This window comes from Salmo trutta, chromosome 26 (assembly GCF_901001165.1).
Source record: "Salmo trutta chromosome 26, fSalTru1.1, whole genome shotgun sequence".
Lineage (NCBI taxonomy): Eukaryota > Metazoa > Chordata > Actinopteri > Salmoniformes > Salmonidae > Salmo > Salmo trutta.
In genome coordinates this window covers 20,852,152-20,875,702 of record NC_042982.1, presented here as the reverse complement: position 1 = coordinate 20,875,702, position 23,551 = coordinate 20,852,152, and the positions used below count along the sequence as shown (strand labels likewise).

The 23,551-nt window shown below is 45.8% G+C and overlaps 1 protein-coding gene across 3 annotated transcripts in view; it reads right to left on the bottom strand.

Annotated features, from left to right (window-relative positions):
* LOC115163386 (calcium-binding protein 8) overlaps positions 1-23,551 on the bottom strand; it is a 101,713-nt gene that overhangs the window by 7,593 nt on the left and 70,569 nt on the right. For all 3 annotated transcript variants that reach the window (XM_029715212.1, XM_029715211.1, XM_029715213.1), the window contains exon 5: positions 113-269. In XM_029715212.1, the coding sequence (XP_029571072.1) occupies positions 113-269 (157 nt within the window). The remainder of the gene's footprint in view (positions 1-112; positions 270-23,551) is intronic.

Below are 23,551 nucleotides of genomic sequence, written 5' to 3'. Positions count from 1 at the left end.
CCCCCCCGATGACAGCTAGCAGACTCTCTCTCTCCCACACATCCACCCTCCATCTCTCTCTTACATCCACCCTCCATGTCTCTCCACAGGCTACAGAATCTACTCAACTCACTTCCTTCAAAGTCTGCCTGACAGTGTCCCGAGTTCTCGTTGAGGCTCTCCTCCTCGTTGATGATGATGTTCTCGATGTCCTTCATGGTCAGGTGGTCTCTGAAAGCGTGGAACAGGATGTGTTTCAGCTCCTCAAGGGTGATACGCTGCATGTCAAACTGCAGGGGGAGGAAAAGGAAGTAAAAGAGTAGTGAGGGAAAAGTTTTGAAGAGAGGGAAAGCAAACAACCCACTTTAATTTGCTACATTGACACAGGGGGAATGGAATTTAGGTTCCCAAATCAATTGTACATTTCTTATTACTAGTTTTTAGTTTTTACAAAAGGTGAATTTTCTGTTGTTGTAAAATAGTCATGATTACTCTACTTAGGTACCTTTTGTCTGATGGATACACATCATGCAACTATTTCTGTAACATACTTCAATATAGGAAATCCAGACTATGTCACGTCCTGACCGGTAATAGGGGTTATTTGTTATTGTAGTTTGGTCAGGACGTGGCAGAGGGTATTTGTTTTATGTGGTTCGGGGTGGTTGTGTGTTTAGTGGTGTGTTTGATTTATTATTCTGGGTTTTGGGCACTGGTCTATGTTAATGTATTTCTAGTTCTTTGTATTTCTATGTTTAGTTATTTGGAGATTGGACTCTCAATTGGAGGCAGGTGTTTTCTAGTTGCCTCTGATTGAGGGTCCTATATATAGGTTTGTGTTTGTGGGAGATTGTGCTGTGTATAGCTCTGTGCCTTACCGGCCTGTTATTAGTCGTTGTGTTTTTGTTGTGTACGTGTTTATTTTGGTCTACCTTTGTCCATTAAATTAAAAAAAGTTGAGTGCACATTTCCCTGCTGCGTCTTGGTCCACTTTAACCTACGACAACCGTGACAGACTAGGGACGCTAAAATAAATGTGCTCAAAAGAAAAAAACTCAAATTGAATCTATTTCAAAGTCTGATTGAAGGCCCAAGCAATAAGACAGCACTAGTAGAATACGACACTTGCATTTTTAGCTCCATGTGTTTTCTAGTTCATTCCTCTGTACATTCACTCTAATGAAAGTAGCTACTGCAAGTGACTAGAGTTATAGCCTTAAAGTGATTGATCTCACCTTAGGTGTTGATGAATGGCTGATGCTTTTCAACCATTATCCAAAGCAATCCAATATAACAAGAAATAACACCCAGAGCCATATGCCAAAAGCTTGGAAGATTCCCAAAGTCCTTGGCAATGTTTTGGAGGAGTTTAAAAGTTTGCTTTGCAGGTATTTCTCCAGTTTTTGCCTCCTTACACTGGCTATCTGTGGTATTAAGAATTCATTTCAAACTTATCTTGATCCCCTACAATCAATCTGATGGTTCAAATTCAACAATATGCAAAGATCTATCAAACATGATTGAAAATGTATTTGTAGTGAAAGCCAACAGTGCACAAAGAGACATTGATGCTGCTGACACAAAAGTGAAAGACTAGAATAATTTATCCTTCTTTTATTGAATTTTTATTTAACCTTTATTTATCCAGGTAATCCCATTGAGATATCTATTACAACCAAGACAGCAGCAGGGGAGAACAAAGTTTCAGACAAATCTCCGACATAACAACTTACAGACATAGCCACACCATGAACAAATTATAGACGTAGACACACACACATATCAAATTACATACATAGACATACAAACATCATAGATAAAATCAATCATATGTACCTGTAATATCCTTGTTAGAACCAAGTATTGAGTTTATTTGTTAATTGGTATTAGATTTAAGAGGTGATTGAATTGCTCCCAAATTGTAATGTTGTTAATGCATTTCTTTTGAATAAATATTTCTTTAATGTATAAGTGAATAGGTTGGTTTACTTTTAAGTTTAAGTTTTGACCAATAAGGTCACTTGTTAAGCTGTGGCCAATGGGAGTTGACCTGGTTAACGGGAGGCCTGGGAAAATAAGAGAGGGAGAGAGACGTTGAGAAAAGGATGGACGTTACATTATGACGTTGGTGAAGAAAAATTAAAAAAGAAGACGATAAAAATAGAACAAAACCCATACCTACCGAGTTTTGAAGGGAAATACGATTTTATTTTATAAGAGAATTGTTATAATTTTGTTAAGAAAGACTTAAAGACTGAAGCTACCGACTCATCGTGGAGGTATTTGACAGCCTTGAGGTTAGCCTAGCATCGTGTGACACCGAGAGAATTGCTTGGGAAAGATTAACGAGTTCATATTCCCATGGCATATCGGTTACTGCTAAAGAGTACTGTCTGCATTGATAGCTGTGCTTGCTGTGGATCTTGTGAGGAAACCTGCAAGGAACTGCCATACTTCACTGAGGGAATATCTACGAGTAGTGAGTAACCACAACGGTGGGGTGCTTCTAGACTTTATGTGTGTCGTCATTTCTTTTTTCACTCCAACACGCGCCAACAGGTTAATTAAGCAAGATTGAAATAATTTAGATATGGGTTGTGCACGACTCATTGGGGTTTATTATTTTTATTTATTTTGATGTGGTGCTTTGAAAATGTAATAATACACATTTTGAACCTTATGTATGTTGCCTTGGTGGAATCATTTTCTGTTTCAATTTAATTTAATGCATGGGAAAGTATATCCTTATACAATAACAAAAACCTATAATCATTCCATCTGAAGTTAATACCCTATTTGTCATCACCCTAGATTGTTTACAATAGGGATTCTTAAGTCCTTCTCACCTAACATCCCATGCTGTTGAGATACTCTATGTAAGTTAATATCGTGAGAGTCAAATTCGAGCCTGGTGAGAGGGTTACATACCACTGTATGAAATCCTTAATGACAATAGCATTCATCAGTAAGACGAGTCAATCAACCTTTTAAACTCCTCCAAAGAAAAAAGATCCTGGAGTTTCAAACTGGTCTGTAGAGCGTTCTAACACTGTAAGGTCTGTCGTCATGGAGAGAAGAAGACCAAGGTGCAGCGGAGTTAGTGTTCATGATTTAATTCAAAAAGAACACTGGAACACTACAAAACAAGAAAACACCGACAGCTCAACAGCACTGACAGCTGAAACACAACTGAACAGAAACAATTACCCACAACCACAAGGAAAAACACACACTACTATATTGGACTCCCAATCAAAGGCAACTCAACACACCTGCCTTCAATTGGGAGTCCAACAACCAACTCACACGTAACACAAAAATCTCTGCCACGTCCTGACCAAAACTAATACAATTGCTCCCTCTGCTGGTCAGGACGTGACAGTACCCCCCCCCCCCCTAAAGGTGCAGACCCCGGAATGCACCTTAAAAAATAAAACACAAAAAATACCCAATACCCCAACAAAACCAATAAACAATACCCCCTAAACAATAAGGGAGGGAAGGGAGGGTGGCTGCCGTCAACGACGGCACTGTGCTACACCCTCCCTCCCCAACCCACCTATCCTGGAGGTGTCTCAGGTGTGGGACGTGGACCTCGCTCCACCTTCGGCGTCGCCCACTTCGGTGGCGCCTATAGCTGCGCCGGGCAGACGGGCCACTCGGGCTGACCCTGGCAGACGGACAACTCGGGCTGGGCCGGAGGACAGGCGGGCCACTCGGGCTGGGCCGGAGGACAGGCGGGCCACTCGGGCTGGGCCGGAGGACAGGCGGGCCACTCTGGCTGGACCGGAGGACAGGCGGGGCACCCTGGGTGGGCCGGAGGACAGGCGGGCCACTCGGGCTGGACCGGAGGACAGGCGGGGCACCCGGGCTGGGCCGGAGGACAGGCGGGCCACTCGGGCTGGTCCGGAGGACAGGCGGGCCACTCGGGCTGGACCGGAGGACAGGCGGGCCACTCGGGCTGGACCGGAGGACAGGCGGGACAATCGGGCTGGACCGGAGGACAGGTGGGGCACCCTGGGTGGGCCGGAGGACAGGCGGGCCACTCGGGCTGGACCGGAGGACAGGCGGGGCACCCGGGCTGGGCCGGAGGACAGGCGGGCCACTCGGGCTGGGCCGGAGGACAGGCGGGCCACTCGGGCTGGGCCGGAGGACAGGCGGGCCACTCGGGCTGGACCGGAGGACAGGCGGGACAATCGGGCTGGACCGGAGGACAGGCGGGGCACACGGGCTGGGCCGGAGGACAGGCGGGCCACTCGGGCTGGGCCGGAGGACAGGCGGGCCACTCGGGCTGGACCGGAGGACAGGCGGGACAATCGGGCTGGACCGGAGGACAGGAGGGGCACCCTGGGTGGGCCGGAGGACAGGCGGGCCACTCGGGCTGGACCGGAGGACAGGCGGGGCACCCGGGCTGGGCCGGAGGACAGGCGGGCCACTCGGGCTGGGCCGGAGGACAGGCGGGCCACTCGGGCTGGGCCGGAGGACAGGCGGGCCACTCGGGCTGGACCGGAGGACAGGCGGGACAATCGGGCTGGACCGGAGGACAGGCGGGGCACCCTGGCAGATCCGGGCAGGCGGGCCACCCTGGCAGATCCGGACAGGCGGGCCAATCTGTCAGACCCGGGCAGACGGGCCACTCTGGCAGACCCGGGCAGTCGGGCCACTCCGGCAGACCCGGGCAGTCGGGCCACTCCGGCAGACCCGGGCAGTCGGGCCACTCCGGCAGACCCGGGCAGTCGGGCCACTCTGACTGATCCGGGCAGTCGGGCCGCTCTGGCATCTCCGGGCAGACGGGCCGCTCTGGCGGCTCCTGACTAGCGGGCGGCTCTGGCGGCTCCTGACTGGCGGGCGGCTCTGGCGGCTCCTGACTGGCGGGCGGCTCTGGCGACTCCTGACTGGAGGGCAGCTCTGGCGACTCCTGACTGGCGGGCAGCTCTGGCGACTCCTGACTGGCGGGCAGCTCTGGCGACTCCTGACTGGCGGGCAGCTCTGGCGACTCTTGACTGGCGGGCAGCTCTCGCGACTCTTGACTGGCGGGCAGCTCCTGACTGGCGAGGCTGGGCTGACGCACTGGACGCCTGATGCGTGGGGCTGGTACTGGACGTGCCAGCGTGGAGACATGCACCTCTATGCTAGTGCGTATAGCGGAAACACCGGACCGTAGAGGCGCACTGGCGGTCTTGAGCACAGGGTTGGCATCACCCCTTCAGGCTCGATGCTCACTTTGCCCTGGCACATGCGGGGCGCTGGTACTGTGCCTACCGGCCTGAAAATCCCAGGCCTCACCACAGCACCAACCCCAAAGCACGGGACCTGTCCATTCTGTTTCAGCCTAAACAGGGTACGGGGAGCTGGCCTGGGGCTCCATCCTCGCCCCGTCAAACAGCCCTTGTGCCCCCCCAAAAAAAATTATTGGGGCTGCCTCTCGGGTTCCCTTACCCGCTGTGTTCCCCAGTTCTCGCCAGAATTCCTCCGCTGCTTGGTCCTGTTGTGGTGGGTAATTCCGTAAGGTCTGTCGTCATGGAGAGAAGAAGACCAAGGTGCAGCGGAGTTAGTGTCTATGATTTAATTCAAAAAGAACACTGGAACACTACAAAACAAGAAAACACCGACAGCTCAACAGCACTGACAGCTGAAACACAACTGAACAGAAACAATTACCCACAACCACAAGGAAAAACACACACTACTATATAGGACTCCCAATCAAAGGCAACTCAACACACCTGCCTTCAATTGGGAGTCCAACAACCAACTCACACGTAACACAAAAATCTCTGCCACGTCCTGACCAAAACTAATACAATTGCTCCCTCTGCTGGTCAGGACGTGACAAAGACCACGCAGCCGAGTAACTAAAATGCTTTTTAGCCATGGAACTCTTAGGGCACTTTCACAGTTAGTTTGAATGCTTGACTTGCACAAAAGTTGTCAGTTTAGTTTGGAGCTGTGTGAGACATAAACAGTGATTAAATGCTGGCCAAGGATAATAAACTGCTTTGAGACAATAGGTCCTATGAGAGGGTTGGGCTTGGACTTCTAGTGAATTCTGGAGTGCTTGCTATTTTAGTTTAGTGGAGAGCAATCAAGCTCAAGTGGAAAAAAGACAGAAAGGCCCTGAGACAATTGATGTGCTGACAGATACACCAGTTTACACGAAGTAAAAAACACAACGTGAGTATAGCAAGCAACCCAGTAATCTATCCATAGAATCAGATCCTCAGACAAGGCTACTATTTCCACAGTGGGAATAAAACTGCTTAACCTTTTATTGCAGTGGGCTAAATCAGGGTCACACAGAGTGTTTCTTGGTCGTCTTAAACAAATCTACTTTGAAACAAAAGTATACACCTCACACACACATGGTTATGGGATTAAAAAAAGAAGACACCTGTACCATGTCAGATATAGAGTTGAAATGTATTAAACTTTGAGTTCTCATACCAATATTGCACTTTATCTACACTGAGTGTCACGTTCGTTGTAGGAAGGAGACCAAAGCGCAGCGTGGGTATCGTTCCACATCTTTTATTTTAATGTGAAACTTTGCAAGACAAACAATAAACTATAAACAAAACACAAACCGTGACGACAGAGGTGCAACATGCACTAACTCAAAAATAATCCCCCACAAACACAGGTGGGAAAAACAAAACAAAACAATATGATCCCCAATTAGAGACAATGATGACCAGCTGCCTCTAATTGGGGATCATACAAAAACCCCAACATAGAAAAAAGAAACTAGAACCAAACAACATAGAACTAAATAAACTAGATAAACCCCCCCAGTCACGCCCTGACCTACTCTACCATAGAAAATAAGAGCTCTCTATGGTCAGGACGTGACACTGAGTGTACAAAACATTAAGAACACCTGCTCTTTCCATGAAATAGACTGACAAGGTGAATCCAGGTGAAAGCTGTGATATCTTATTGCTGTCACTTGTTAAATCCTCTTCAATTAGTGTAGATGAAGGGGAGGAGACAGGTTAAAAAATGATTTTCAGGCTGTGCTGAGAAGGGTGGGGGGGTTGGGGGGATGCAATTTAATATTAGGAAGGTGTTCCTAATGTTTGGCATATTTTTTATTTATTTATTTATTTCACCTTTATTTAAACAGGTAGGCTAGTTGAGAACAAGTTTTCATTTTCAACTGTGACCTGGCCAAGATAAAGCATAGCAATTCGACACATACAACAACACAGAGTTACACATGGAATAAACAAAACATATAGTCAAAAATACAGTAGAACAAAAGAAAACAAAAAGTCTATATACAGTGAGTGCAAATGAGGTAAGTTAAGGCAATAAATAGGCCATGGTGGCAAAGTAATTACAATATAGCAATTAAACACTGGAATGGTAGATGTGCAGAAGATGAATGTGCAAGTAGAGATAGTGGGGTGCAAAGGAGCAAGATGAATAAATAAATACAGTAAGGGGATGAGGTAGGTAGATAGCCCATCTGTAAACAGCCCATCTATGTACAGGTGCAGTGATCTGTGAGCTGCTCTGACAGCTGGTGCTTAAAGTTAGTGAGGGAGATATGAATCTCCAGCTTCAGAGCTTTTTGTAGTTCGTTCCAGTCGTTGGCAGCAGAGAACTGTAAGGAAAGACAACCAAAGGAGGAATTGGCTTGGGGGTGACCAGTGAGATATACCTGCTGGAGCGCGTGCTATGAGTGGGTGCTGCTATGGTGACCAGTGAGCTGAGATAAGGCGGGGCTTTACCTAGCAGCGACTTGTAGATAACCTGTAGCCAGTGGGTTTGGCGATGAGTATGAAGCGAGGGCCAACCAACGAGAGCATACAGGTCGCAATGGTGGGTAGTGTATGGGGCTTTGGTGACAAAACGATGGCACTATGATAGACTGCATCCAGTTTGTTGAGTAGAGTGTTGGAGTCTATTTTATAGATGAGGATCGGTAGGATGGTCAGTTTTACGAGGGTATGTTTGGCAGTATGAGTGAAGGATGCTTTGTTGCGATATAGGAAGCCGATTCTAGATTTAATTTTGGATTGGAGATGCTTAATGTGAGCCTGGAAGGAGAGTTTACAGTCTAACCAGACACCCAGGTATTTGTAGTTGTCCACATATTCTAAGTTTAGAGCCGTCCAGAGTAGTGATGCTGGACGGGCGAGCAGGTGCGGGCAGTGATCGATTGAATAGCATGCATTTAGTTTTACTTGCATTTAAGAGCAGTTGGAGGCCACGGAAGGAGAGTTGTATGGCATTGAAGCTCGTCTGGAGGTGAGTTAACACAGTGTCCACAGAGGGGCATACTCAGTGTACATCACTGAGGACTGAAATGTAACAAAACCAGATTTTTGTGGCGTTTTGTTTTAAATAATGTTGATTAATTATGAAAAAATATGAATAACATTCCACCCATGAGGCCACTAGAGGGCGATTTGGTCATTTGACTGCAGGAAACGGGTACCACTTCAACAACGATTAACAATTCTCCAAGACAATGATAATATTTCTATGAACTTCCTGCCTAAGCCTAAATTATTTCTCTCTCTCTCTCTCTCTTTTGCTGGCTGGCTCGATAATGACATCAATTAAAACATAAAATCAATAACATTTTGTTATCTCACAGACTCAGGGTAGGGTAATGAATAGCCATCCAATCATGCTTCACATTTATATCCTGGTTCATAAAGATTTATTGGCCCGGCTAATTGAAGCATCTGGATCTCAGTGTTGTTGCTTTGTTTGCAAAGCTGGTAATTTATGAAAAAAAATCAATAGGCAGGTTGAAGTGGTAGTAGAAAGATAAATGAGATGATGCATGACAACAGAGTGATACATCAAAGGCTTTTATGTGTACTGCAAATTAAGGGCTCAAGTAGCGAAGTATGACGGTACTAATTCAATTTTTCAATAGTTTTCTTCTGTAATGAATGAAATGGGGTGCCACACTACACACGCCAGCCAGGGCAGGTGAGAATGAATGTCTAGACTCTAGATTACACTTTAGCGCTTTCAACTAGGAAGGAAACACTACGGTAACACACTACGGTAACTACTGTGGCAATTTTTATGAGACTCATATAGAGTAGGATGAAAAAAACATAATATTTTATGAAAGTCGTACACTACAAAAGCCATCTTAACAAATTGCTTAATCAGTGTTATTCTGCGAGTTGAGTGGACTTCAAAAGGACAACAACTTGAGCTAATGTGTTAGTGTGTTTAATCAACAAACTCTGCTCAAAGTCAGTTGAATTTCAACAAGCTTGTTGAGTAAAATTACAAATTCATGTTTGCTCAAAACAACTACAAACCATGCCCATCATTATCATATTTCCCAGCATGCTCTCTTGCAGATAGATTTTTCAGAATTGTTTGTGTTAATACCTGTGTTTTTGCATATACTTTTAGTGGTTGATTAACTTTATGCTACACAAACATGAATAACATATATTTTTCTAAACTAATCCAATCTGTTAGTAGCTGGATTTATTGCATCAGTTGCTGAGATGGCTGTTCCAGTTTAGGTATTTAGGTAGTCTCAATAATGAATCTTCACTACCCTGGCAATTCTGAGTGCAGGATGCAGCCCCAGAATTTTGGGCAACCAATCAACTGTCGTCAAGTCTGACACCTTGAACAAGCTCACATTTGAAATGAAGTAAAGCCAGTGAGGGAAATAAGAATAATTGTTAGCTAGCCACTTAATATAACTTGTTTTGTCTAAATGTATTGGATATATTAGGAATATAACTGTCATCTGCTGTCAAAATCAGCAAAGAATTTGAGAGCACTCTGTGCTTAGTAGCTTTGGTTAGTAGCTTTGACTGCATGCACAGTGCATTCAGAGCCATTCAGTGGCTAGCCACACTACAAACATAATTCACACTACAAACATAATTTTACCAGATTCCTATGAAGCCATTTTAATGACAGTCCTCCACAATATACCTGAGAATTTGCTGATTAGCAAGGGGTTATCTGTGTTTATTTAATTTAGTATTAAAAACACAGTTTGAGATCATTTTGAGGGGATTTTGCCAGTGGTTAGAAGGGGGAATTTGGCTTCCCGGGAAAATGTTGTCAAACCGTAACCAAGGGGGGCTTAGTGAAGGGTCAATTATTGTACATCCTCACTCTGGCTGGATTCCAATTGGAATTACACATCACTTTGCAAGCCAGCATTATGTGACTTGCAGGCTTAATGTGGCCTGTAAACCAGGAGTTTCAGACCACTGTGTTATGGTGTAACTAGGTCCTCAAAGAAGGGCCTTATAATATATGTAGTGCATTGTCATAAAGTTTTTAATTTCATAGATAACATATTCACATATACACTCACTTGGTGAAGGCAACAGTACTGAAAACCATTGAATACAACAACCATGTCTTTGTCGCTAACAAATAGTCATGGGTGGTAACTAGAATTCCCTCGAAAGGCAAGGCACTCTGGGTAATATGCAAATAAGGCAGAATAAATTATCAAGTTGAATTGCATGTTCACTCAACCTTAAATTTAAAGTTGAGTGAATATACAATTCAGTTGAGCATGTGTGTTGGTTCAGCTATATGCCCAAATGCTGAGTAAAGTCACAATCCTATTGCAGCTGGTTGCCTAACAATTGTACGTTAAATTAACATATATATTTTACAGTGTAGGATGACAGAACAGGATATTACATTCCCTAGTTGCCTAATAAATCAGCCACTGTCTGGCTCTGGAGGTCTTTAACTAATCACAGACAATGATACAATATACTGTAGTATCTGTCCTAATAGCCACACAATCATACTACTTAGAATTTAATCTTTGAATCTTAGACTGATTCAATGTATTGGGCTTGCATTTGTAAGCGTGTGCTAGTATATAAAGTGATGACATTGCTGAGGTATTAGTAACATATTAGTATGAGGAGCATGCGACAACAACACCTTTGTAAGGGAAGTGGAGCTCTCAAACCTTTAAACCACTTGACAGAAACAGCGTGACAGTTTCAAATACCCTATTTCACACTCCCAATCAGGTATGTCACACAGCCAGTCACGCAGGCAGTGTTTCAATCTACCTGTTCCAAGATACTGCATTTGGAAAACATGAGTTGTATTAAGTCCATATTACCATTCATGAGCAGCACCAGTCTGAAACAGATGTTATAGAAGTGGCACAGAAAGACACTGCTTGTCTCCTTTCCTCCTCTTTCCTTTCCCACTGGCCTGATAGACTAATGGTGTGTGTGTGTGTGTGTGTGTGTGTGTGTGTGTGTGTGTGTGTGTGTGTGTGTGTGTGTCAAAGAATTGTCAAAGACTCCAACCACCCAAGTCATAGACTGTTCTCTCTGCTACCGCACCGATGCACCATGTCTGGAACCAACAGGACCCTGAAAAGCTTCTATCCCCAAGCTACAAGACTGCTAAATAGTTAACCAAATAGCTACCCAGACTATCTGCATTTTTTGCACTTTTTTAAAACTCATCACATAATTCTGCTGCTACTTTTTATTATCTGTCCTGTTGACTAGTCACTTTATTCCTAGTTATATGTACATATCTACCTCAATAACCTCATACTCTTGCACATCGACTCGGTACTGGTACCCCGTGAATATAGCCAAGTTATCGTTCTTCATTGTGTATTTATTATTACTTTTATTATTATGTGTTATTACTTTTCAATGATTCTATTTTATTTCTCTCTGCATTGTTGGGAAGGGCCCATAAGTAAACATTTCACTATTATTCTACACCTGTTGATTACGAAGCATGTGACGAATAAAATGTGATTTGATTTGTGTGCGGGCAGATCCAGAAACTGTGCAAGACATACAAATAAACTAATGAACAAAACAAACTGTGACGAAGAGGTGCAACATACACTTACTCAAAATTATCTCCCACAAACCCAGGTGGGAAAACAACCACTTAAATATGATCCCCAGTTAGAGACAACGATGACCAGCTGCCTCTAATTGGAGATCATCCCAAAAAACAACAACATAGAAATACAACAACTAGAACCCCACATAGAAATACATAAACTAGACAAAACCACCAACATAGAAAAAGTAAACTAGAACCAACAGACATAAATAAACTAGACAAAACCCTCTGTCACACCCTGACCTACTCTACCATAGAAAAATAAAAGCTTTCTATGGTCAGGACGTGACACAAATATTTTATTTAAGGTACTCCTGAGATTTTTAATATTGTTCTTTATATAATTTATCTTTGTTCCATAGTATATTTTCTTATTATTTCTGTTTAGTTTAGTTATATGACTTATGTTTTCCAGTCTGCTGTGTTGTCAGACTTATTTGCTATTCCCTAACAGCTTGTGATGGCCGAAGGATCCTGATAGGAAAAGGCCTTGACATCGTTTAGTCTGCTAACGTGTAACGACCGTCCAAAGGAGTAGACCAAGGTGCAGCGTGGTGAGTGTTCATCTTATTATTTATTATAAATCAGAACACTGAAACAAAATCATAAACAAATGACAAATGACCGTCACATCGTGCAGGCTATAACAAGCAGTACAAAAATAAGATCCCACAACTACAGGTGGGGAAAGGCTGCCTAAGTATGATTCCTAATCAGAGACAACGATAGACAGCTGCCTCTGATTAGGAACCATACTCGGCTCAACACAAAGAAATAGACACCATAGAATGCCCACCCCACACCCTGACCTAACCACATAGAGAAACAAACCCTCTCTCTCAGGTCAGGGCGTGACAGTACCCCCCCCCCCCCCCCCCCGCCAAAGATGCGGGCTCCCGGCCGCAAACCTGAACCTATAGGGGAGGGTCCAGGTGGGCATCTAATACTTGGCGGCGGCTCTGAGTTGGGGCATAGCCCCCACACCGCCTGCTGATCCCCCCGCTTCTGTGTCGCCGGAGGAACCAGACCATGGATCATCGCCGGAGGCTTAGGACCGCCAACTGCCGCTGAAGACTCTGGACTGAAGGCCGCCGCCGAAGACTCTGGGCTGCAGACCGCCATTGAAGACTCTGGGCTGCAGACCGCCGTTGAAGACTCTGGGCTGCAGACCGCCGTTGAAGACTCTGGGCTGCCGTTGAAGACTCTGGGCTGTAGACCGCCGTTGAAGACTCTGGGCTGGAAGGCGTAGCCGGAGGCTCCGGACTGGAAAGCATCGCTGGAGGCTCCGAACTGAGGAGCGTCGCTGGAGGCTCCGGACTGAGAAGCGTTGCCGGAGGCTCCGGACTGGAGAGCGTCGTTGTAGGTTCTGGACTAGGGACCGTTGTTGCAGGCTCCATGCCTTGGATCATCAATACAGGTTCCGTGCCATGGATCATCACTGGAGGCTTCGTGCCATGGACCATCTCTACAGGTGCCGGGCCATGGATTATCCCTACAGGCTCCGGGCCATGGATCATCACTAAAGGTTTCGTGCCATGGATCATCTCTACAGGCTTTGGACCATAGATTATCACTGGAGGCTTTATTCGTGGAGCTTGAACAGGTCTCACCGGACTGGGGAGACGCACTGAGGACCGAGTGCTCAAAGCAGGCACCGGCCATACTGGGCTATGGAGGCGTACTGGAGAAAGAGTGCGAGAAGCAGGCACAGGATGCACTGGGCTATGGTGGTGCACTGGAGGGAGAGTGCGCGGAGCAGGCATAGGATGTACTGGGCTCTGGAGGCGCACTGGAAGGAGAGTGCGAGGAGCAGGCACAGGACGTACTGGGCTATGGAGGCGCACTGGAGGTCTGGAGCTTAGGGCTGGCACATCCCGTCCTGGCTGGATGGTTATTGTCGCCCAGCAAGGGCGGAGCGCTGGTACAGGACGAACTGTGCTACGCTGTTGAACGGGGGGTACCGTGCGTAGAGCAGGCGCAGGATAACCTGGGCCGAAGAGACGCACTGGAGACCAGATACGCTGAGCCGGCGCACTTCTTCCTGGCTGACGGCCAACTCTAGCACGGCAACGGTGAGGAGCTTGTACCGAGCGCACCGGGCTGTGAGTGCGCATGGGCGACACAGTGCGCATCACCGCATACCACGGTGCTTGTTCAGTCACTCGCTCCCCACGGTAAGCAGGGGGTGTTGGCTCAGGTCTTAAAACCGCCTTAGCCAATCTACCCGTGTGCCCCCCCCCCAAAAAAATTGGGGCGCTGCCTCTCGGGCCTCCGTTGTTGCCTTGCCTGTCAATCTCGTCACTGTACCTCCCTCGCTGCTTCCACCTGTTCCCATGGGAGGCGATCCCTTCCGGCCTGGATCTCCTCCCACGTCCAGGATCCTTTGCCATTCAGGTTGTCCTCCCATGTCCAGTCATCCTGCCCACGCTGCTTGGTCCTTTGGTGGGATCTTTTGTAATGACCGTCCAAAGGAGTAGACCAAGGTGCAGCGTGGTGAGTGTTCATCTTATTATTTATTATAAATCAGAACACTGAAACAAAATCATAAACAAATGACAAATGACCGTCACATCTTGCAGGCTATAACAAGCAGTACAAAAATAAGATCCCACAACTACAGGTGGGGAAAGGCTGCCTAAGTATGATTCCTAATCAGAGACAACGATAGACAACTGCCTCTGATTAGGAACCATACTCGGCTCAACACAAAGAAATAGACACCATAGAATGCCCACCCCACACCCTGACCTAACCACATAGAGAAACAAACCCTCTCTCTCAGGTCAGGGCGTGACAGTACCCCCCCCCCCCCCCCCAAAGGTGCGGACTCCCAGCCGCAAACCTGAACCTATAGGAGAGGGTCCAGGTGGGCATCTAATACTTGGCGGCGGCTCTGAGTCGGGGCATAGCCCCCACACCGCCTGCTGATCCCCCCGCTTCTGTGTCGTCGGAGGAACCAGACCATGGATCATCGCCGGAGGCTTAGGACCGCCAACTGCCGCTGAGGACTCTGGACTGAAGGCCGCCGCTGAAGACTCTGGGCTGCAGACCGCCGTTGAAGACTCTGGGCTGCAGACCGCCGTTGAAGACTCTGGGCTGCAGACCGCCGTTGAAGACTCTGGGCTGCCGTTGAAGACTCTGGGCTGCAGACCGCCGTTGAAGACTCTGGGCTGGAAGGCGTAGCCGGAGGCTCCGGACTGGAAAGCATCGCTGGAGGCTCCGGACTGAGGAGCGTCGCTGGAGGCTCCGGACTGAGAAGCGTTGCCGGAGGCTCCGGACTGGAGAGCGTCGTTGTAGGTTCTTGACTAGGGACCGTTGTTGCAGGCTCCATGCCTTGGATCATTAATACAGGTTCCGTGCCATGGATCATCACTGGAGGCTTCGTGCCATGGACCATCTCTACAGGTGCCGGGCCATGGATTTTCCCTACAGGCTCCGGGCCATAGATCATCACTAAAGGTTTCGTGCCATGGATCATCTCTACAGGCTTTGGACCATAGATTATCACTGGAGGCTTTATTCGTGGAGCTTGAACAGGTCTCACCGGACTGGGGAGACGCACTGAGGACCGAGTGCTCAAAGCAGGCACCGGCCATACTGGGCTATGGAGGCGTACTGGAGGAAGAGTGCGAGAAGCAGGCACAGGATGCACTGGGCTATGGTGGTGCACTGGAGGGAGAGTGCGCGGAGCAGGCATAGGATGTACTGGGCTCTGGAGGCGCACTGGAAGGAGAGTGCGAGGAGCAGGCACAGGACGTACTGGGCTATGGAGGCGCACTGGAGGTCTGGAGCTTAGGGCTGGCACATCCCGTCCTGGCTGGATGGTTATTGTCGCCCAGCAAGGGCCGAGCGCTGGTACAGGACGAACTGTGCTACGCTGTTGAACGGGGGGTACCGTGCGTAGAGCAGGCGCAGGATAACCTGGGCCGAAGAGACGCACTGGAGACCAGATACGCTGAGCCGGCGCACTTCTTCCTGGCTGACGGCCAACTCTAGCACGGCAACGGTGAGGAGCTTGTACCGAGCGCACAGGGCTGTGAGTGCGCATGGGCGACACAGTGCGCATCACCGCATACCACGGTGCTTGTTCAGTCACTCGCTCCCCACGGTAAGCAGGGGGTGTTGGCTCAGGTCTTAAAACCGCCTTAGCCAATCTACCCGTGTGCCCCCCCCAAAAAAAATTTGGGGCGCTGCCTCTCGGGCCTCCGTTGTTGCCTTGCCTGTCAATCTCGTCACTGTACCTCCCTCGCTGCTTCCACCTGTTCCCATGGGAGGCGATCCCTTCCGGCCTGGATCTCCTCCCACGTCCAGGATCCTTTGCCATTCAGGTTGTCCTCCCATGTCCAGTCATCCTGCCCACGCTGCTTGGGCCTTTGGTGGGATCTTTTGTAATGACCGTCCAAAGGAGTAGACCAAGGTGCAGCGTGGTGAGTGTTCATCTTATTATTTATTATAAATCAGAACACTGAAACCAAATAATAAACAAATCACAAACGACCATCACGTCTTGCAGGCTATAACAAGCAGTACAAAAATAAGATCCCACAACTACAGGTGGGGAAAGGCTGCCTAAGTATGATTCCTAATCAGAGACAACGATAGACATCTGCCTCTGATTAGGAACCATACTCGGCTCAACACAAAGAAATAGACACCATAGAATGCCCACCCCACACCCTGACCTAACCACATAGAGAAACAAACCGTCTCTCTCAGGTCAGGGCGTGACATAACGTTAAAGAAGAGGCCTGACGAGCACTGACTGACTGCACAAGAATAGATGCACAAGAATAGATGTCATGATGATGTAGCTTTACAAGCCTTACAATATGTAGAATATCTATGCAGGTTTCTGATCTTTCAAACAAATCTTTTCAGTCATTATGCAAGATTACAATCTCAACTGAAATTATTTCTACGCTCCAACCTGAAGAAGACTCATGTTTATTGATTCTGTTCTGACAGCTTGCTATTTCTAGCCAAAGGTTTATGTCCGAAATGTGGTAGTTGACGTGGTAGTTGCTATTATTAAAATAGCAGCTCAGCAACAGTATCGATCTCAGCCTCTAAATAGCATATCCCCAGTAAAACGTGTTCCTTTAGAAGATATGTATGTCTTCATTATCACAGCTCAATGGACAATTTTTTTTAACATTAGCTTGCGCTAACAATGACAATGGCACACAAGAAAATGAACTGAGACAGCTAGGTCTGAACCAATTCATTTTATTTAACTAAGCAAGTGAGTTAAGAACAAATTCTTATTTACAATGACGGCCTACCCCAGCCAACTCTAGGCCAATTGTGCGCCGCCCAATCGCGGCCAGTTGTGATACAGCCTTGAATCGAACCAGGGTCTGTAGTGACGCCTCTAGCACTGAAATGCAGTGCTTTAGACCGCTGCGCCAGTCGGGAGACCAATAATTAGACTACAGCAGAGGGTGTTGAGTGTGTGTGTGTGTGTGTGTGTGTGTGTGTGTGTGTGTGTGTGTGTGTGTGTGTGTGTGTGTGTGTGTGTGCCTGGTGTGTGTGTGTGTGTGCCTGGTGTGTTCCTAAAAGTGTTGACTGTGCCTGATTGGGCCATTGGCCAGGTTCCATACAGGGTGTGAGAAAGACAATGGGTCCATGTTCCACCAGGGGCACAGAGTATACGATGACAAGCCGATACAACACTGGACACTATTGGCGGTCCAGAATGATCCGTAATAGGGTATTAGGGCAACAACTCTCGAGTCCAAAATGTCAGGAAGCCTTGCAGGTCCTAGGGGTGAAGTGAGATTCCTGTAGTTTTGTAAAGAAGTTTGAACCCAGTCAGTTACATCAGGAGGTTTGGAAATGGACAGGAATGACGAGGACAGCAGTCTGTCACATTACAAAGTGTCCAGATTTATTAACCAGGTTGAGCCATCGCAGGCCTCCCCTCTGTGCAGATCTCCCTTTCTCCTTCTCTCTGAATATGTCAAGAAAGTTCACGCCAGTCACGTGATTTCTCTCTAAAATATTATGGCTGAGACTCCTCTGATGTTGACCAGACAGCTAACAGACAATACCTTTATACAGTCCTGTTCCCTCTGATAAACAAGTGTAATGATTCCAATAACCTACCCTGGGTTATTGATTAGAGGAACCACACGTCTAAATATACTCATACTTGCATAATCTCAGTGTATGGGTGGTGTGGGACTGGGACTTACTCTTCCCTAATCCAGTGAGATCGTAAACTAAATTTTTGATTTTACCATTTTATTCAACAGCAAATATAAACAGTACATATTATTTGGACCACAAAGAGTAGACAACACAACTACAGTGAGACAGTGACAAAGACCGGGATTCAATTCATAGAGCAGCACACTGGACAGCCGACAATATGGCTTTTAAAGGCATTTTCTCCGACGTTCACGGAGGTCACATTCATGGTAACTGCTGTGCATGTCGGCTCAATCAGAAATTCTCTTTAAATGTCAAGCAGGCTATAATGCATATCTAGCGCAGATTATATTGAATCCCAGCCTAACACTAACATAGTCACAAACACGGTTATGTTCCGTCTTCTTAGAACACCTGTGGACTGCACAGCACAGGCATAGCTGTGATTATCAAGCAGACTCAGATAAAAAGACTTGGATCTCACTAGGTATTAACTAATGTGAGGAAACCTGACAGGGAGCCATCGATAAACATTACAAGAAGCATTCAACACGCTCCATTTCCAGAGGCCAATTAAATACCAATTCCATTCACTTTCAATTTGCAGCCAGGAGATCTTACTGACACAATGCCTTTGTCACAGAGTGCATTCATTCACAAAGGACACCAGACCTCAATTATCTAAAAAAGCAAGCCACGGGTGAAGAAGGTAAGGAAACAGACCGATAACCTGCAGGCATGGCGTCAGCTATCAATAGGCAATTACTGCTGTATGATTAATCAAGGGGAGATTAGTTCCATTAACCCCAGTAGAAGAGAGGGCTGCCTGGGGGGAAAGGAGCTGGTTGGCTGGGGCTACCTGGGAGTCACCACCCTCATTACTAGGGTTCAGTGGATCTATAACATGCCTGGTGTTAGTCATTTCCTCTACCACAACAGGGAGAGGGAAGATAAGCTGAGATAAGATGAGAGGATAGATAATATAATAATAATAATATACTGTATATGCCATAGATAGAGATAGAGGAAACAGGAAGAGGAGCAGATGATAGAGGAAGAGAGGGATGGAGGTGAAGTAAGATAATGAAATCAAACCTGTAGTAACTGAGTATGTGAGTATAATTGAGTCACATACAGTAGGGGAGAGTGGGTCTGGTTCTCACAATTTTAATTGTCTTTTATGAGTACTGTGACAAGCTTCCCCTGTCCCGAACTAACCCAGCCCAGCTCTCAGCTACATTGATACAGTGTCTCTGCTATCCAGCCTATCTGAGCCTCATACCCTTCAAAGAACTGACACACAAGATGAAACTGATGCATATGGCAAAACCTCACAGGAGGCTTTGTCTCTTCCTTCTCTCCTCTCTGCTCTCTCTGGGGATGGCTGGTTATTGTGCCAGGCCTATAAACAACAGCCTACACAGGAACAGACTCGACAGGAGGGGAGCGCTACATCACCACGTTTGACTCCCGCCCTATTCCCATATCTGAAATTAAAATGATCTCCACTGAAACGTCACATAAAGCACTGCATTTAAATATGCATGCTCTGTTGTCCAGGACTGCATTCCTAGTGTGCTCTCTTTATTTTGGGATTCCACCCCTGTAAACATAATCTCTTTAATGACGCTCTCGTTCTAAAATTATCAGCCGAAATTGTTGCAACCCCTATTACTAGTCTGTTCAACCTCTCTTTCGTATCGTCTGAGATCCCCAAAGATTGGAAAGCTGCCGCGGTCATCCCCCTCTTCAAAGGGGGAGACACTCTAGACCCAAACTGCTACAGACCTATATCTATCCTACCCTGCCTTTCTAAGGTCTTCGAAAGCCAAGTTAACAAACAGATCACCGACCATTTCGAATCCCACCATACCTTCTCCTCTATGCAATCTGGTTTCCGAGCTGGTCATGGGTGCACCTCAGCCACGCTCAAGGTCCGAAGCGATATCATTACCGCCATTGATAAGAGACAATACTGTGTAGCTGTATTCATCGACCTGGCCAAGGCTTTCGACTCGGTCAATCACCACATTCTTATCGGCAGATTCAACAGCCTTGGTTTCTCAAATTACTGCCTCACCTTGATCACCAACTACTTCTCAGACAGAGTTCAGTGTGTCAAATTGGAGGGCCTGTTGTCCGGACCTCTGGCAGACCTCTGGGGGTGCCACAAGGTTCAATTCTCGGGCTGACTCTTTCCTCTGTATACATCATTGATGACGCTCTTGCTGCTGGTGATTCTCTGATCCACCTCTACGCAGACGACACATTCTGTATACTTCTGGCCCTTCTTTGGACACTGTGTTAACTAACCTCCAGACGAGCTTCAATGCCATACAACTCTCCTTCCGTGGCCTCCAACTGCTCTTAAATGCAAGTAAAACTAATTGCATGCTCTTCAACCGATCGCTGCCCACACCTGCCCGCCCGTCCAGCATCACTACTCTGGATGTTCTGACTGTTCTGTGGACAACTACAAATACCTAGGTGTCTGGTTAGACTGTAAACTCTCCTTCCAGACTCACATTAAGCATCTCCAATCCAAAATGAAATCTAGAATCGGCTTCCTATTTCGCAACAAAGCCTCCATCACTCATGCTGCCAAACATACCCTCGTAAAACTGACTATGCTGCCGATTCTTGACTTCGGCGATGTCATTTACAAAATAGCCTCCAACACTCTACTCAGCAAATTGGATGCAGTCTATCACAGTGCCATCCGTTTTGTCACCAAAGCCTCATATACTACCCACCACTGCGACCTGTATGCTCTTGTTGGCTGGCCCTTGCTACATATTCGTCGCCAAACCCACTGGCTCCAGGTCATCTATAAGTCTTTGCTAGGTAAAGCCCGCCTTATCTCAGCTCACTGGTCACCATAGCAGCACCCACCCGTAGCACGCTCTCCAGCAGGTATATTTCACTGGTCACCCCCAAATCCAATTCCTACTTTGGCCGCCTTTCCTTCCAGTTCTCTGCTGCCAATGACTGGAACGAATTGCAAAAATCACTGAAGCTGGAGACTCATATCTCCCTCACTAACTTTAAGCACCAGCTGTCAGAGCAGCTCACAGATCACTGCACCTGTACATAGCCCATCTGTAAATAGCCCATCCAACTACCTCATCCCCATACTGTTATTTTTTTTCTTCTCCTTTGCACCCCAGTATCTCTACTTGCACATTCATCTTCTGCACATCTATCACTCCAGTGTTTAATTGCTAAATTGTAATTATTTCACCACTATGGCCTATTTATTGCCTTACCTCCCTTACCTCATTTGCACACACTGTATATATACTTTTTTTCTATTGTGTTATTGACTGTATGTTTGCTTATTCCATGTGTAACTCTGTGTTGCTGTTTGTCGCACTGCTTTATCTTGGACAGGTCGCAGTTGTAAATGAGAACTTGTTCTCAACTAGCCTACCTGGTTAAATAAAGGTAAAATAAAATAAAAAAATTATAATAATTTGCCTGATGACACGTGAGTGGAGAAGGAAACCCACATAAAACAATACTACAGTTTGCTAAGGAATACCACAGTACTTACTATAGAATTCTGTAGTAAACTGTAGTATACTGTAGAATACTATACTACACACTGTAGTATCCCTTGAGCACGTGTAGTATTTACGATAGAATGTTGTAGTATACTGTAGAATACTATAGTAAACACTGCAGTATTATCCACACAAAAAATACTGTAGTAAATACTACAGAAATGTCCACAAAAACATTACAGTCTTCAAAAAAACATTTACTTTAATTATAGTAAATATTAGAGTATTTAATTAGCATATAACCTACCCATTTCCCTCCCCCATGTCCCAATTTGTGCCACCCGTAAGTAAGAAACCTACATGCCAAGTATAGACGATATATTGTGTTTCTTTACAGGCTAAAAAAAAAGGCAGAAGTGCTGAATTCTTCTGTCAGAACGCAGTCCTACCTACAATACCAACAGGTTATGGAAAATCTGCTATTTTATTATTTCTACAGTAGGTTTCCTCAAGGAGGAAGCCAAACTTCATACAAACACATTTTTTTCTCCTAGTTTCCTCTCCTTGCGTTCACAACTCGATTATCTTTGACCTTTTTCAAAAAGAGGCGAGGAGGGGATGGAGGACGGAGGATAGGAGGTGTGCAAAACCAATTGAGATTCTCCCATACAGACTTCTTTCTTCTCGCCGGCTCCAGCACTGATGGAACTTTGAGTACAGCAGTGAGTGAAAAGTTGGACCATCTCTCCAAAGAGCAGGCAATGCTAACATGGAGGACTCTCCCTGTCAAAAAAACGTGTACTACGGTGACCTTAAAGCAAATGTTAACACCATAAACCATGATGAAGAATGTCATTTAATTTCAATGCCATATATCATTTCAAGAGTCTCTACCACAAGAAATGTCATGCAAATTCAGTTTTTAACATCCATCTTACAGTTATAAATGGGATATGTTTAGTGTGTAAGAACTGATGAAATACCCCAGCAGTAAATCCAGAATCTCTGCCATAAAACATGTATAAATAAATGTATGAGACATCCAGATTGATTAATAAGCATAGCATTAAGGTTTGGTTCAATTTATATATTTGCACACACTTAGAAATGCAAGCCAGTCCGTCTTTGATTCAATGATTTCATTCTAAGTAGTATGATTCAATTGTGGATATTGGGACAGAGACTACAATATACAGTAATGTCAATAATGTCATTGTCTGCCATTAGTTAAAGACCTCCAGAGCCAGACAGTGGCTGTGTGGAAACTATGAGAGTCATCATGCCTTACAGTTGCTCTGATATATTAGGCAACTAGCGAATATAATATCCTGTTCTGTCATCCTACAACTCTCATAAAATATTCAGTTTTGTCATCCTACGACTCTCATAAAATAACCTGTTTTTTGTCATCTTAAAATATTTTGTTTTTGTCATTCTATATGACTCATCAAAATGTCCACATGCTACAGTAGTTACAGTAGTATTGATTTCCTAGCTGAAAGCATTAAAGTGTAATCCAGAGTCTACATTTTATTCTCACCTGCCTTGGCTGGCGTGTGCAGTGTGGCACCCCATTTCATTCACTACAGAAAAATACTAGTGAAAAATGGAATTAGTACCTTCATACTCACTACTTGAGCACTTAATTTACAGTTCACATAAAAGTATTTGATTTATTCACCAGTTGTCATTTTTTTTAAATCAATTAGCAGCTTTGCAAACAAAGCAACAACACTGAGATCCAGGAGCTTCAATTAGCCGGGCCAATAAATCTTTATGACGTGTGATAAAAATGAAGCATGATTGGATGACTATTCATTAGATTACCCTGAGATAACAAAATGTTATTGATTTTAAGCTGTTTTTGGAGAGCGAGAGAGAGAGAGAGAGACACTGTTGTTTCCTTCTCTCTCTTTGTTGGAAAAAGTTTATTAAAAAGAAATATCACATCTCAAGCTGAGTGCTTTTGAGCGTGTGATGGTGCTGCTTCTCAGCAGGAGGTGGAAGTTCTATCAAACATTGGAACCTCTGATCTGAGCAATGGGAGAAGGAACAGTATTCAA